The following is a 15,800-nucleotide window of genomic DNA, read 5'->3' on the forward strand; positions in this document are numbered from 1 at the left end:
CACAAATAAGGATTCACAGGATTTATTTATAACTGGGAGGAGCAAAATACATGATTTTTCAGTCATAAGAACATAAGAAAGGCCCTGCTGGATTAGACCAAGGACCATCAAGTCCAGCAGTCTGTTCACACAGTGGCCAACTGGATGCCTCTAGGAAGCCCACAAGCAAGACAACTGGAGCAGCATTGCCCTGTTCCACTGCATCTAATACAACAGGCATGCTCCTCTGATCTTGGACAGAATTGGCATGCATCATGACTAGTATCCATCTTGACTAGTAGCCATGGGACTAATAGCCCTCTCTTCCATAAGAAAAGCTCTGCTGGATCTGATCAAGGTCCATCAAGTCCAGCAGTCTCTTCACACAGTGGTCAACCAGGTGCCTCTAGGAAGCCCACAAGCAAGACCACTGCAGCAGCATCCTGCCTGTGTTGCAAAGCACCTAATATAATGGTCATGGTCCTCTGATCCTGGAGAGAATAGGTATGCATCATGACATTTTTACTAATAGCCATGAATAGCCCTCTCCCCCATGAACATGTCCACTCCCTTCATAAAGCCTTCCAAGTTGGCAGCCATCAGCACATCCTGGGGCGGGGAGTTCCACAACTTAAAATGGTGGTTGTGAAATTTAGTTAGTACAGGACACGAGAGGAATCTAGTCTGCGGGATGGAACCATGGGTAAGACTGTGCCCCCCCAACCCCTGGTCTACCTGCTTCTTTGCAGTTATCGAAGTGGCATCTGGAGAATATGGGGACCTCAATTCAATGCTTTTCCAAGCTGTCCAGAATGGGCTGTGCACCATGGCCGAGAAGAAGGATAGCCCGAACAAAGCAGACTCCTCTTGTCCCGGACGCTGTGTGGCGGTGAGTGGGGGGTGGGAGGGGATGGCAGCAGTGGCTTGTTTTCCAATTTGAGAATCCCAGATCACTCAGTTCCTCTGTTCATTTTCAGGTGTTGCTACAGTTCAGGGTACGGTTACCCAACCTCCGGGGGGGTGGGCTGGAGATCTCCTGGAATTACAACTGATCTCCAGACAACAGAGATCATTTCCTGTGAAGAAAATGGCTCCTCTAGAGGGTGGACTCTAGGGCACTATACCCTACTGAGGTCCCTGTCCCCACCCAAAAATAATCCCTCACCCTTCCCAGGTTCCACCTCCTAAATCTCCCAAGAATTTCCCAACTTGGTGTTGGTAACTCTAGTTCAGGGCTAAACCAAATGTGTGCTGGGGGTAGGGTTGCCAATTCCAGGTGGGGAAATTATTGGAGATCAGTTGTAATTCCTGGTGACCTCCAGGCCCCACCTGGAGGTTGGCAACTGGTGGTGGCAGAAAGTGCCATCGAATCGCAACCAAATTATGGTGACCTTGTTGGGTTTTCAAGGCAAGAGATGTTCAGAGGTGGTTTGCCATTTCCTTTCTCTGCATAGTGACCCTGGACTTCTTGGGTGGTCTCCCATCCCAGTAGTAACCAGGGCTTACCCTGCTTAGCTTCCAAGATCTGATGAGACTGAGCGAGCCTGGGCTATCCAGATCAGGTTTGTAATAAAGTGCCATCAAGTCGCAACCAACGCATGGTGACTTCTCAAGGGGTTTTCAAGACAAGAGATAAGCAGAGGTGGTTTGCCATTGCCAGCACTTCCTTGGTGGTCTCCCATCCAAGTCCTAACCAGGGCCGACCCTGCTTAGCTTCTGAAATCTGATGAGATCAGACTAGCCTGACCCATCCAGGTCAGGGTAAACCACTGTCAGGCTAATGAAGTCATAGCTTTGCTCAATGTTGCCCTCAGGATTTGGATCACATAGAGAGCCATACCTTCGCAACCAGCACCATGACCCAGTTCTGCATCCTCTTCAAGAGAACCTTTCTGTCCATTTTGCGAGACACGGTAAGGGCTGGAGAAGGGCAAGTGGAGAGGGACAGGGGGTCGAGGAGGGAGTGGAAAGGGTATGGGGGCCCAGGGATGTATGTGTTGAAAGAAGGGGGTGGCGAGACTATATTCTTTAAAAAGTTGTCAAGAGTTCATGTTTTCCTAAAAATGCTGAAGTTGGGAACTGGTTGTGGCAAAAGAAAGGCTCTTTGTTCATGCACAAGAACTTTTTGTTGGTGTATTCTGGAATCAGGGCTTGAAGTAGCTCAGAGGAGAATAGAAGCTCCTTCCTGATGGTCCTAGAGCATGAAGGATACTTGGGGCTGCAACGTTCAGTCCATTAATTGGTTAGATTTATCTATAAAGAACCTGTCAATTGATTGACAAGGTGCTCCATATAAAGAACTCTGCTGGAACAGATGAACGGGTCCAGAAGTGTAGGGTAGTACTTACCAGGCTGAAATTGGGCAGGTGGTGGTGGAAAAGTGCCATCAAGTCGCAGCCAACCTCTGGTGACCCCGTAGGGTTTTCAAGTCAAAAGATGTCCAGAGGTGGATTGCACTTGGCTGCCTCAGTGGAGTGACCCCTGGTATTCCTTGGTGGTCTCTCATCCAAGTACTAACCAAGGCCAACCCTGGTTAGCTTCCGAGATCTGACAAGATCAGGCTGGCCTGAGCCACGGGGAGGTTTAACCTCAGAGAATAAGCTCCTGTGGTGGGAAGTGCCGTCAAGTCACAGCTAACTAACAGTGACTCCGTAGGGGTTTCAAGGCCACAGAGACTCAGAGATGGTTTGCCATTGCCTGCCTCTGTGGAGTGACCCTGGACTCCCATCCTAGTGGTGGTCTCCCATCCTAGTACTAACCAGGGCCAACCCTGCTTAACTCCCAAGATCTGACAAGATCAGGCTAGCCTGGGCCATCCAAGTCAGGGCCAGATCAGGAAGACCTGTGTTCAAATCCCCAGTCTTCCATGAAACTCACTGGGTAAACTTGGGCCAGTCAATCTTTCTCAGTCCAGCTTACCTCACAGGCTTGTGGGGAGGTTGGGATGGCAGGGGAGGAGAACAGTAGAAGTACAAAGCCCTGAGCTCCTTAGAAGAAAAGCAGGTTAGAAACGTCCCTGGGAGGCTGCATGCTGCAGTGGCCAGCCAGGGCCTGCAGGCAGCTCCCTGATCTTGCCCCAGGAGCACTGAGCCTCCCGTTCGGGCCCCTCCCTCTGCCACGGACTCCTTGTAGGGCCTTGGTCAAGTCCCTCTGCCTCAGCTGTAAAGCAGGACTGTCAGTGAATCCCCATGTCGATTCCATGAAGCATGCTGTCACGAGTGAACCACTGACATCAAAGCTCCCCCTCTTGCCTTGCGCAGGTTCTCACCCACCTGCGGTTCATGTCGCACATCTGCATCGGCGTGTTAATCGGCCTGCTCTACCTGCACATCGGCAACGATGCCGCCAAGGTCTTCAACAACACCGGCTTCCTTTTCTTCTCGATGCTCTTCCTCATGTTCGCGGCGCTGATGCCCACCGTCCTCACCTGTAAGCAGCCGATCCAGTCCAGTGATTGTGCGGGAGGAAAACAATAGGATGGTTAAAATAATTTGCTGTGGTATTCCCCCCCCACACACACACACACACACAACCCTGTATGGATGTGCCCCAGCATAAGAGGGCCACCCGGTGCACCTAATGAGTGGTGGTGGTGGAAAGTGCTGTCAAGTCGCAGCCAACTTACAACAACCCCATAGGGTTTTCAAGGCAAGAGATGTCCAGAGGTGGTTTGCACTTACCTGCCTCGGTGGACCAACCCCTGGTATTCCTTGGCTGGTACAAACCAGGGCTGACTCTGCTTAGCTTCCCAGATCTGACAAGATCGGGCTAGCCTGGGTCCTCCGGGTCAAGGCAAGCCCAGTCTCTACTGCTCCTCAAAGCAGAAGGTGAGAGGAACGGGGGTGTTTCCTCCTCCTGTCACTATTTATGTGCTTGAAATGTGCAAGCAGGAAGACAGCAGGTGCAAAAATGAAATGCAGCTGAAATGGAGTGGAGACTCCAGGATTGGCAGCTGGCCCTAGGGTTGCCAGGAGGGCATGGTTTGGGGAGGGGAGGGACTTCGATTCCATAGAGTCCAATTGCCAAAGCGGCCATTTTCTCCAGGTGAACTGATCTTGATCGGCTGGAGATCAGTTGTAATAGCAGGAGATCTCCAGCTACTACCTGGAGGCTGGCAACCCTAGCTGGCCCCCTCGAAGGGTATGGACCTCGGCAGGTGTCCAGGCCCCACCTGGAGGCTGGCAACCCTACCGTGCAGTCTCTTTGTGTTCTCTGCCGCTCATCTGCTGTGTCTCTCTCCTCTCCATGCAGTCCCTCAAGAGATGTCTGTGTTCCTGAGAGAGCACTTGAATTACTGGTACAGCCTGAAGGCCTATTTTCTAGCCAAGACCATGGCGGATGTACCTTTCCAGGTGAGCTTGCTGGGTTCATCTCCCCCCCCCCACAATACACCACCGGTTCTAGACTCCCCTTAACTGCTGCTCCCACCTTCTCTGCTGTTCTCAATCTAGGAGGGGGGGAACCATTCCTGCTCTGAACACTGGAGTGCTAATCTGCCCCCTCCCGCTTCCTGCAGGTGATCTGCCCAATCGTCTACTGCAGCATCGTGTACTGGATGACGGGCCAGCCCCCCGAAGTCACGCGTTTTCTGCTCTTTTCTGCCCTGGCCACCTCCACAGCTCTGGTGGCCCAGTCCTTGGGGCTTGTGATCGGAGCAGCTTCCACCTCCTTACAGGTTAGGCAGACGGGTGTGTGTGTGTCGTTGTCTGTTTTGGCGCAGGGGTGAGGTTGAATGCATGAAGCTGCCTTATACTGAATCAGACCCCTGGTCCATCAAAGTCAGCACTGTCTACTCAGACTGGCAGTGGCTCTCCAGGGTCTCAGGCAGGAAAGGTCTTTCGCATCACCCACTCGCCTAGTCCCTTTAACTGGAGATTCCAGGGATTGAACCTGGGACCTTCTGCTTGCCAAGCGGATGCTCTGCCACTGAGCCACGGCCCCTCCCCTAAGGTTATGTAAGGCTATAACATCTGCCTTGCAGAATTGCATCAAAGTCCTCGCATCCAGATTTCTGTTTCCTGCAGAAGGAAGCTTGAGGCGCCAGGAATTTCACCAGCCCTGGCAGAAGGGGGCCCCACTTTGGGATTCTGGCCCTCGAGAGAAAAGCAGGCAAAAACTACAGAAACAAAGGCATTACTCCCCCCTGCAGTTTTCTTTGAATGAAATTTGATGTCAGATTGAATGACCCAAACTGTTCAGTTAGAAACTCAAAATCTTGTGCCTTCCATGGAGATATATCATGATGGGTAGCCATGTTAGTCTATCTGTAGCAGTAGAAAAGAGCAAGAGTCCACTAGCACCTAAAAGACTAATAAAAGTTCTGGTAGAATATGAGCTTTTGTGAATCACAGCTCACTTTCAGATACATGAAGTGAGGTGTGACTCACAAAAGCTCATACCCTGCCAGAAATTTTGTTAGTCTTTAAGGTGCTACCGGACTCTTGCTCTTTGCAAAATCTTGTGACAAACATAATATTGTCCGCCTCCAGAAGAGAAATCAACATCCCAATCTATTTAACCATAATTCCTAGATTGGACATGTGTTGCCAGAACGTCAAAACCAATATATCTTGATGGAAAAGTCGTCTTTATTTGTTGGTATCTGGGGTGAGCAATATATTAGTGTTGGCTGGTATTATTTGTTTTCTTTACTCTGAATTATAGTTTATATATTGTGTGTGTCTGTTTCAGTGTGTGTTTGAGTTTTTATATGTAGTTTCATTTCCTTTTACCTTTGTGGTGTATTTTTGTTAACAGATCTATGGGTAATGTTCTGCCAAGATATAATCACAATATGCTTAAAAATTGTAAAATGGTCCATTTTTTAAGGGCAGAGTGACACAGAAACTCAAGCCTGATTTAAATATGATCCTGAGGAACATAATAAGGGCCCCATTCCCCAAACCCCACCCTCCCCAAACCCCACCCCAACCCAGAGCTGGCAACCCTAACTACAACATTCCACTGTCCAAATCGTACTGTCCACAATCACCATCCTATAGGACTGTCTAGGATTCGTTTTTGGATCCTGAACTTGCTCAACTCTGACAGCTCCAACTGTTCGATTTGGAGATTCCTTTTCCAGAGTCCAGCTAGATCTTTTGTTCTTGGGGTCTCACAGTTTCTCTGCCTTTCTCTCCTAGGTGGCCACTTTTGTGGGCCCCGTCACGGCCATCCCCGTCCTCCTGTTCTCTGGTTTCTTTGTCAGCTTCAAGACCATCCCGACCTACCTACAATGGAGTTCGTATGTCTCTTATGTCAGGTGGGGCTCCCAGCTAACACATCATGCTCTTTGGTGTTCTCCATGCATCTGGAATGTCATCTCAATGTCAATATGTTACGCTGGTGTCGTTGGCTGTGAAGGAGCTATGTAATCTGACTACACGATGTTGTTCTGTGCTCCGGTGCAGTTGGCGCATGGGAGTTAAAGATGCAGGGCAGGGCCTTATTGGTGATGGCACCGTAAGTGTGGGGTTGCCCTTTAGAGGGCAGGCCAAAACACTTTTGTTTTAGGAGGTTTTTGGGGAAGGGGTGTTAAATGGTTCACCATGATTTTATTGAAGTTTTGGTCAGACGTTGCTGGTTTTGCGGGTTATTTCTTCTGCCAGTGGCTGTAGGTGTTTCGTTTTTCAGTGAAACTTCACTTTTATTTTTCCGTTGTATTTTGTCATCAATTTTATCTCACTGTGTCATTTTTGATGTTTTAATTGTTGATACCCCTGGGCTAGGGTTGCCAACCTCCAGGTGGGGGCTGCTGATCTCCTGGGATTACAACAGATCTCCACGCGACAGAAATCAGTTAACTTGGAGAAAAATAGCTGCTTTGGAAGGCTGACTCTATGGCATTATACCCTGCTGAGGTCCCTGCTCTGCCCAAACCCTACCCTCCTCAGGCTCTGCCCCCAAAATCTCCAGGTATTTCCAAACCCGGAGCTGGCAACCCTACACTGGGCTGAAATAACACAAATCAATTAAAAAGGGGCCGTAATGGTCAGAGCCCTGTGGCGCAGAGTGGTCAGCTGCAGTACTGCAGTCCAAGCTCAGCTCACGACCTAAGTTCGATCCCGACAGAAGTTGAGTTCAGGTAGCCGGCTCAAGGTTGACTCAGCCTTCCATCCTTCCCAGGTCGGTAAAATGAGTCCCCAGCTTGCTGTGGGTAAAGGGAAGATGACTTTAGGTTGGAGTGACCATGTTTTCCTGGAGATTGTTATACAGCAGAAAGGAGACGCAAGAAATAGTCAAACATGTATTCTAGACTTTAGGAAAGCTGATTTCAATAAATTTAGGGAACTACTGGGTGTGATCCTGTGGGTGAGAATATTGAATGAGAAGGGAGTACATGAAGGATGGGAAATTCTTAAAAGGGAGATATTGAAGGCGCAATTTAAATCAATTCCCACAAGGAGAAAAAAAGGTAGAGGTTTGAAGAAACCAGGGTGGATGTCTAAAGAACTTTTGGTTGAGATAGGATTTAAGAAGGGCATGTACAAAAAATGGAAAAAGGGAGAAATCAACAAAGAGGAATTCAAACAAGTACCCAACACATGTAGGGAGAAAGTCAGGAAGGCTAAAGTGCAGAATGAGCTACGACCAGCCAGGGAAGTTAAAAACAACAACAAAAAGGTTTTTTGGTTATGTCCATAACAAAAGGAAGATCAAGGTAACGATCGGGTCATTGCGTGGAGAGGATGGTGAGTTATTAACAGGGGAGGCTTAACAGAATTACTTAACTCTATGACTGGGGAAGGCAATGGCAAACCACCCCGTAAACAAAGTCTGCCTAGTAAACGCCGGGATGTGACGTCACCCCATGGGTCAGTAATGACCTGGTGCTTGCACAGGGGACCTTTACCTTACTTAATGGTCTGTAGGAACAATCCAAATCAGGTCCTTCGAGATGAGTGCTTTATAGACTGTAGTTAACATAACACCAAACCATCTCTTCTTGACAAAGAATTATAAAAATGCTGTTAAATTTGCCAGGGAGACAGAGGGAGGGATTCCTGTGTGCTATTAGAATTTCCTCCTTCACGAAGAGTGTGGGAAGAGACACTGAAATCCCAACAATATAACATTTTTCCATTTGTACAATTTGAGTTATTCTGTGTGGGATTGTTTACTTTTCTTGTAAAGCCAATTTCATGTCCTGCGTGGTGTAGTGGTTAAGAGCGGTAGTTAGGAGCGGCGGACTCTGATCTGGAGAAGCGGGTTTGATTCCCCCACTCCTCCACATGAGCGGCGGAGGCTAATCTGGCGTACTGGATTTGTTTCCCTGCTCCTCCACATGGAGCCAGCTGGGTGACCTTGGGCTAGTCACACACAGCATGGAAGTACTTTTACCTTTTGTAATCTGAGGGAGAGATGTACGTGTGTCTCATTTTCAGGGTGTTCCTCCCACCCACCCCAATAATCAGAATGTCTTGAACGACATGTGTTCCAAATGTAAGCAGTCTGTGTCATGGAGATGTAGTTGCCAACACCAGGTTAGAAAATGCCTGAAATTTTTGGGGCTGGAGCCTGGGGAGGAGAGGGACCTCAGAAGGGTATAACGTCATAGAGTCCACTCTTCAGAACGGCCATTTTCTCCAGGGGAGAACCAATTTCTGTAGTCTGGAGATCAGTTGTAATTCCAGGAGATCTCCAGGCCCCACCTAGAGGTTAGCAACCCTAGTTGTACTGTAATCATGTGACATCTGCTTCCAATCCTACAGCAACTACATTGGCTTGCAATTTGCTTCTGAGACCAATTCAAGGTATTGGTTTAACGCCCTACATGGCTTGGGACCAGGGTCTCTGAAAAACCAACTGTCTTCTCCCTTACATTCTTGCTTGACAATGAAGATCACAGGGAGAGGCCCTTTTGATTGTCCCGTTCATCAAAGAAACTTGTCTGATGAGCACACAAGGGAGGGCCTTTACAGTGTCAGCCCCACGATTATGGAACAACCTCCCCAGGGAGGTGCACCTGGCCCCTTCACTCTCAGTCTTTAGTGGGCATTTGAAGACTACATTATTCATGGCAGCATTTGATTAGTTCTTCTGCCTACTAGCAGCTTTAAATTATTGGTTTTAACTTAGTGTAGAAAGGTGGCCAAAAAATATTTTAAATAAATAAATAAACAACAGTCCCGTGAGGGTCTGTTGGTTTGTCCCAAACTTCTTGATATGCATTTTGTGCAGTATGTGTCCAGTGTGTGTCCAGTGGCAGTATGTGCAGTATGTGTCCGGTGACCATGTTTTTGTGTCCTGCTTCAGGTACGGCTTTGAGGGCGTGATCCTGACCATCTACGCCATGGAACGCGGAGAACTGGAGTGCAAGGCAGACAACTGTCCCTTCAAGGATCCTGCCAAGATTCTGGAAGTCATGGACGTCGGGGAAGCCAAGCTCTACGTAGACTTCATTGTCTTGGGTATCTTCTTTGTCATCCTGAGGCTCCTGGCCTACCTCATCCTCAAGTATAAGGTGAAGTCCCAGAGATAAAGGGCCCCCCCAGCACGGCCTCGATGCCCTTTGATGGACCTGCTCAGCTGTGCCGTGGCCGCCTTCCAAAGGGACGTGAACTCCACGGGACACAGACCAAAGCGGGAGGTATCAGGTAGCCAGTGACCAGCATCTGCTCAGTCGAGAAGGGTTGATGAGACGTCTCGGAACTGTTTTAACCTTTCCAAGCATTCTCTTCATCGCAGTTTTTTTTTTGGTATAATTCTGGAATGTGTCAATCTCTCTTCCCGGAGCAATACCCACGAGAGGGAAGTCGTCCTCTTTTACGTGGCCCCCCAGACTGTATCCCTTGGGTCACATCTGCTGTAACCCGGTTTCTGCTCCACTACGAAGGGGGAGAAGCTGGAATCGATTTTGGGCAGGTGGGTGGGGCTGGGGCCAAGCGGAGCAGGGAGTCGTGACAGGCGAAGAGGAACCCTCTGCAAAGCACAGTTTTGTAGCGCCGTTGTTTCGTGCCGTTTTTGACTCGCTCGCTTGCTGACATAACTGTAGCATGTGTATCAATATTAAGAAGCTGGAAGACCTGCCGGGGGTTGGTTGCACAAGGCTTTTGATGTTTACCGTAGCGACAGGTATTTGGGGGGGGGTATTTTCCCTCCAACCCTTCCCCAGTCTCTTTCTTGTATTCTTCACGAGAAACCAATGACAATTTGTTAGCAATTCTTCGCTAGAGCTCTGAGCAAGTATAGAAATGGCGAACGGAACGGCCAGTTCAGAGGGGGCTCTCTGAAGCAGGGGTCCCCAATGTGGCACCATGGTGCCCTCCAACCTTGGTTGGCCATCGGAGACGTACTGAGACAATCAGTGGCATGCCATGCCATTCCTCCTGTCTCCCCTGATCCCCATTAAATCATGCCTACGTCCTTTAAGAATCAACAGATGTACCATATTATTTTTATTGTGCCAATCCCCGCAATCACTTTGTGTGGAGGGACGTTGTTACTGTTCCCATTTTACAAATGGAAGGGCTGAAGCGGAGAGTGGTATGCCTTAGGCCAGGCAATGGATTCATGGCTTAGGGAAAACTCGAACCCAGGTCCCTCTCTCCCCACCCCTCACCAAAATCCAGTGGTTTCTAAGTTTGTCCCTGTCTATGGCCCAGACTAAAAATCTGAAACTGAAATATTTTCCCTCTGGGTTTTCTTTTCCCGAGGTCTCCACTCTCCACTCTCAATTTCCAGCAACTGACAAGCAGAGATGCAATGGGAACTACTTTACTCAGTGAGTTTCAGCCTGCACAGAAATATCAGGGACCCTTAAAAAAACTCCAACATATCTTCAGGCTGTTGAATAACAGAATACTCAAACAATGGGAGGGAAGCCTTTTTGCAGACTTCTGGGAAATGTTTTTCCTTTGATAGTGATGGAACAACCGAGACAATCCTTTTATTTTATTTTATTATTTATTTAAGGTATTTGTTATTTATGTTACCTGGGCCAATTACTGTTTGAAACGCAAGCATCCAAGAAAGCGTCCTATATAACTTGAAAGACTGTGTCGGGCATTTCTCCCCACCACCGCTCCCCAATTAATCATGATTTTAAAGCAGTGGATCAAAACAAAACTAGAGACCAAAGTTTACCCAATAAAAGAAACAGTAATTAATAATAATGCAAAGAAAGATAAGTTTAACAATAGCCCTCCTGAGTTTTAATTTAGTAAGTTGATGAATTCTATAACAACCATTAACACTGTATACAGAATCAAAAAATTTAATTATGGTAAGAATATTATAAAATAGTGAGATCTATAAACACAAAGCCAATTATATTTTATTGGCTTTGCAATGTGCAAATCTGGTTTATCTACGCAGTCTGCAGTGGGTAAACCAGATTCCCATAAATGCCCTTCTCTTCCACGTTCCTTGACTCACTAATCTCAGATGGGTCCATTCCCCCCACCCCATATCTCACACTTTAGCTAACGCCTTGGAAGGGACTTGCCCATGGCCAGCCAGCGGTGCAGTTTGCTAATAAATAGCAAGATCGCATTCACCTGCAGACAAATGAACATTTGCAAAATTATTGAAGCGAAGGACTGTTAGTTGGCTCCAATCCAAGTATTGCCTTGCTGGTTCGGTGTGTGTTTTGTGACACTGTTGTTTGTGATGAGAGTAAGACTTCTGTGGCTGTTTCTCTTTCTTAGCAGTATTAATAGGGTTGCCAGTTCCGGGTTGGGAAATGCCTGGAGATTCCTGGAGGGGTGGAGCCTGGCAAGGGCGGGGTTTGGGGAGGGGAGGGACCTCAGTGGGGTATAATGTCATAGAGCATGCCCTCTGAAGCTGCCATTTCTGCCAGGCAAACTAATCTGTCGTTTGGAGATCAGCTGTAATTCTGGGAGGTCTCCAGCCCCCACCTGGAGGTTGGCAACCCTATTTTGTTGTGTGCGCTGCAGGGGTGACGCAGAACAGTTTCTGGCTCCTTCCCTTCATTCTCTACCTCTTGTACTTGGGAAGATGCAAGCCCCATCTCAAGGCAACGCCCTGGTCTGTACCTCCCACCTCACCTATAGGAGGGGCGGACCATCTCCACCTGTAGCAATAACCCCCCCCCCGCCCCTTTTATATGCAGCCTGGTCAGGGCAGGGCAGGATGTCCATTCCTGTGAGGGTCTCCTTTATGACAACTGGAATGTTCTTTGTGGTTATTTGCGAGAAGGAAGCCGACCAAAGAGAGCCTGTGTGTATGTGTGCATGCTCAGCGCCAGGGATTCTTCAAGACCAAATTATTTGGGCACATTGAAGCCAGCCTTCCAAATCTGGGCAGACTGTTTTGTGACACACTTTCAGGAAGCCCGTTTCTTGGAAAGTGGGAGAAAGGTGTGTGTATACAGAATGGGTGGGCAGGGTGGAAACCAACATGAATTTTCAGCCTGCCTTTCCCATCTCTTCCCCATCTGTACTTCTAATCTGCTCATGCTGCTAAAAATACGTAAATGCTATTTATAAGCGGCTTTGATTGCCAGCAGGTGAGCACAGGTGCGTTACTACCAGCCAAACTATTTAGCAGAGTTTATCGTAGCATTCTAAGCGCCGCTTCCGGGAATGGAACCAATTTTGTTTTTCACTTCACTGGATGGGACTTTCCTAAGGTTGCCAACCTCCAGGTACTAGCTGGAGATCGCCTGCTATTACAACTGATCTCCATCCGATAGAGATCAGTTCACCTGGAGAAAATGGCCGCTTTGGCCATTGGACTCCATGGCATTGAAGACCCTCCCCTCCCCAAACCCCGCCCTCCTCAGACTCCACCCAAAAAACCTCCCACCCGTGGCGAAGAGAGACCTGGCAACCCTAGACGCTCTGCACCTGTTCTCCTGGCGCCAGGTGGCAGAAAGGGGAGAAGAGGAAGAGGACTTTCCCATTTTTAATTCAGCCTCAGAGCAGATTGCAACCAATCCCATGTAAAGCTTCAGAAACAAAGGTTGCATAGAAGCACCGGCTTGCGCTCTGCATTAATTAATCCAAAGAAATGATCCCTCTCCCATTTCATATGTTCTATTCCTTCGCTGCTGTTTGCAGGGCCAATGAAAAAGGCACTGATGTCCCCATCTGGGATTCAGTTCCCACCCGGCCATTAGAAGAAGAGTCAGTTTTTATACGCCGGCTTCCAAACTGGCTTACGATCACCCTCCCGTCCCCACAACAGACAACCTGTGAGGTAGGTGGGGCTGAGTGTGACTAGCCCAAGGTCACCCAGATGGCGTCAATATGGAGGAGTGGGGAAACAAATCCAGTTCACCAGATTAGTATCTGCCACCCATATGGAGGAGTGGGGGATCAAGCCCTATGGCATTGAAGTCCCTCCCTTCCCCAAACCCCACTCTCCTCAGGCTCCTATCCCAAAAATCTCCCGCCGGCGGTGAAGAGGGACCCTTCAACCCTATTCCACATCCCTAGGTTTACCATCGAAGGATGGAGCAGGCTCAGGGGGCCACCCATGTCCCCACCTCCCTATAGGGGCAATAAAACAATTGTTGTTTTCCACTCTGCATGGATCTCGTTTTGTAATTCTGTCTCCTGAGAACCCCCACCCCACACACCCAATGTCTTCCTCTCCATAATAATCCTGGCACACCTCTGTGGCTGGGACCTGGGAATGAGTGTCAACCACTTCTGCTTCTCTTCTTCCTGCTCTGGAACGCCGCAGAGATGACTGCGTGGACAGTTTGGTAGCTTCTCAAGCAAACCCCCTGCACCCAGAATCTGCTGACCAAGTCCTCCATGGCAAGAGCTACTGGCCTGTCTTCTCCCAGTTGGCAGCAAAAGGCAGAGCAAACCCCGCCAGCTCTTCCCGAGTGCCTCGACAGCTTCTGAATGTGTCAGACCGTGCGCTGGTATGCCTACTTTAATTTTAACCTTGCTGGATTAGGCCTAAGGGTTCCCACCCCGGCCCCCTTTCTGGATTTTTTTTACAAGAAGAAAACCATAATATAGAAGAAGCCAATTGCTATTTGCTACATGCTTCACACAAAGTGGGCAGAGAGAGACCTGGGACCCATTTGGAGGATTTGGAGGAAACCAACCGGGTTGAGAATCGCTGGAGTGCCAGGACCGACGGTGGGTTCTCAGTTTGGGGCCGGGATGCCAGTGGACGTTGGCAGCAGGGCTGGTTTGTGCGGCTTGTTTCAGTGTTATGCCGAGGTCTTCTATATACTGTTGGATTTCACATATTAATAAAAACCTATATTTATACTGTACAATTCTCTGTTGTTTGTGAGTCCTCCTGTCAGGTGAGGGCATCTGTCTTGGAAGGATGTCTGTTTGGATGTGTGATCAGCCAGCACCTAAGAGATAGAAGGTTCTTCGCACAACGCATAGTTAAACGGTGGAACTCCCTGCCCCAGGATGTTGTGATTGCTGCCAACTTGGAAGGCTTTAAGAGGGGAGTGGACATGTTCATGGAGGAGAGGGCTACCCATGGCTACTAGTCAAAATTGATACTAGTCATAATGCATGCCTATTCTCTCCAGGACCAGAGGAGCATGCCGAATATATTAGGTGCTGTGGAAGACAGGCAGGCTAATGCTGCTGCCGTCGTCTTGCTTGTGGGCTTCCTAGAGGCACCTGGTTGGCCACTGTGTGAACAGACTGCTGGACTTGATGGGCTTGGGTCTGATGATCCAGCATGGCCTTATGTTCTTAAGGGTCTGGAATGGAAGCCTTTGACAGGGTCAGTTTTTTCATAAAGAGATTACTGGAGATACATGGCATTTTTCTGCTGATTTTGCAAATAAGTTGGGGTGGGGGAGCAGCCAGGCACCAAGACAGATGAAGAAAGCTATATGCGTCTTGGCCATTAAGTGAAGAGAGGATCTTTTCCTACTAGTCTTTTGTTTCGTCCCCAAATTTCTGACCTCCAGACATCTGAGTGTATGTGCCACAGGGCCCATGAAGCTGTGATGCAAAGCATTCATCAATATCTATCATAATCTACTTCATTTTGCCCCAGCTTTCACCCCAGTAGCAGATTCCACCATTCTCCTCTCTTCAGTTTTATCCTCACAACAACCCTGTGAGGTAGATTAGGCTAAGAGGGTGTAACTGGCCCAAGGTCACCTAGTGATTACCTATGGCAGGAGCTCCCCTGGTGGTTGGCAACCCTAATTGGTAGCCAGAGCAGCTGCCGCAAAGTTGGAGTCATGTGAGCTGACCATGGTGTTCCGGTCACCCAGAGGGACAATGCTGAGGTCCATCTTTCCTGCAGGTAGCCAACACTGCTGGGAATCAAACCAGTTTTAATTGTGGCCCAAACCAGAATGGCTGCAATGAGATCATTTCCAAAGGTCTGGAGTCACCGGCACAATTGTTTTGCAACTCATCATGTTGCAAACACTGGCTACGTATGTGGGTGGGTGGGGTACTGGGCTGAGATGTCGCAAACAAGAGCTGAATCTCCCTGACGATGAGCGAAAGAGGTTCTTTATTGCATGCGCATAGGGTTGTCAACCTCCAGGTGCGGCCTGGTGATCTCCCAGAATTGCAACTGATCTCCCGACAACAGATATCAGGTCCCCTGGAGAAAATGGGCTGCTTTGGAGGATGGACTCTGTGGCATTATACCCTGCTGAGGTCCCTCCTTTCCCCAAGCCCTCGCCTCCCCAGGTTCCACCCCCCCCAAATCTCCAGGAATTTCCCAACCCAGAGTTGGCAAGCCTTCCATGCACATCTGCTCCCTGGCAAACTACGTCCTCTTCTCAACCAGCACTAAACTTTTCTCTGTCTGCATTCAGGACTGCAGATGGAGCAATGCTCGTAATCGCTAAGGATGGAACCTCCATCGTCAGAGGCAGTATACCACTTAGCTTCTAGTTCTAAGGG

General features: G+C 48.7%; 1 protein-coding gene across 1 annotated transcript in view; it reads left to right on the top strand.

Annotated features, from left to right (window-relative positions):
- The window catches only part of ABCG4 (ATP binding cassette subfamily G member 4), a 33,738-nt gene extending 24,278 nt beyond the window's left edge, over positions 1–9,460 (top strand). Inside the window, exons 8-14 of the mRNA XM_056860464.1 lie at positions 729–868; positions 1,794–1,892; positions 3,240–3,408; positions 4,231–4,331; positions 4,496–4,654; positions 6,123–6,241; positions 9,235–9,460. Of these exons, the coding sequence (XP_056716442.1) occupies positions 729–868; positions 1,794–1,892; positions 3,240–3,408; positions 4,231–4,331; positions 4,496–4,654; positions 6,123–6,241; positions 9,235–9,460 (1,013 nt within the window). The remainder of the gene's footprint in view (positions 1–728; positions 869–1,793; positions 1,893–3,239; positions 3,409–4,230; positions 4,332–4,495; positions 4,655–6,122; positions 6,242–9,234) is intronic.
- The last annotated feature ends 6,340 nt before the right edge of the window (positions 9,461–15,800 follow it).

This window comes from Euleptes europaea, chromosome 14 (assembly GCF_029931775.1).
Source record: "Euleptes europaea isolate rEulEur1 chromosome 14, rEulEur1.hap1, whole genome shotgun sequence".
Lineage (NCBI taxonomy): Eukaryota > Metazoa > Chordata > Lepidosauria > Squamata > Sphaerodactylidae > Euleptes > Euleptes europaea.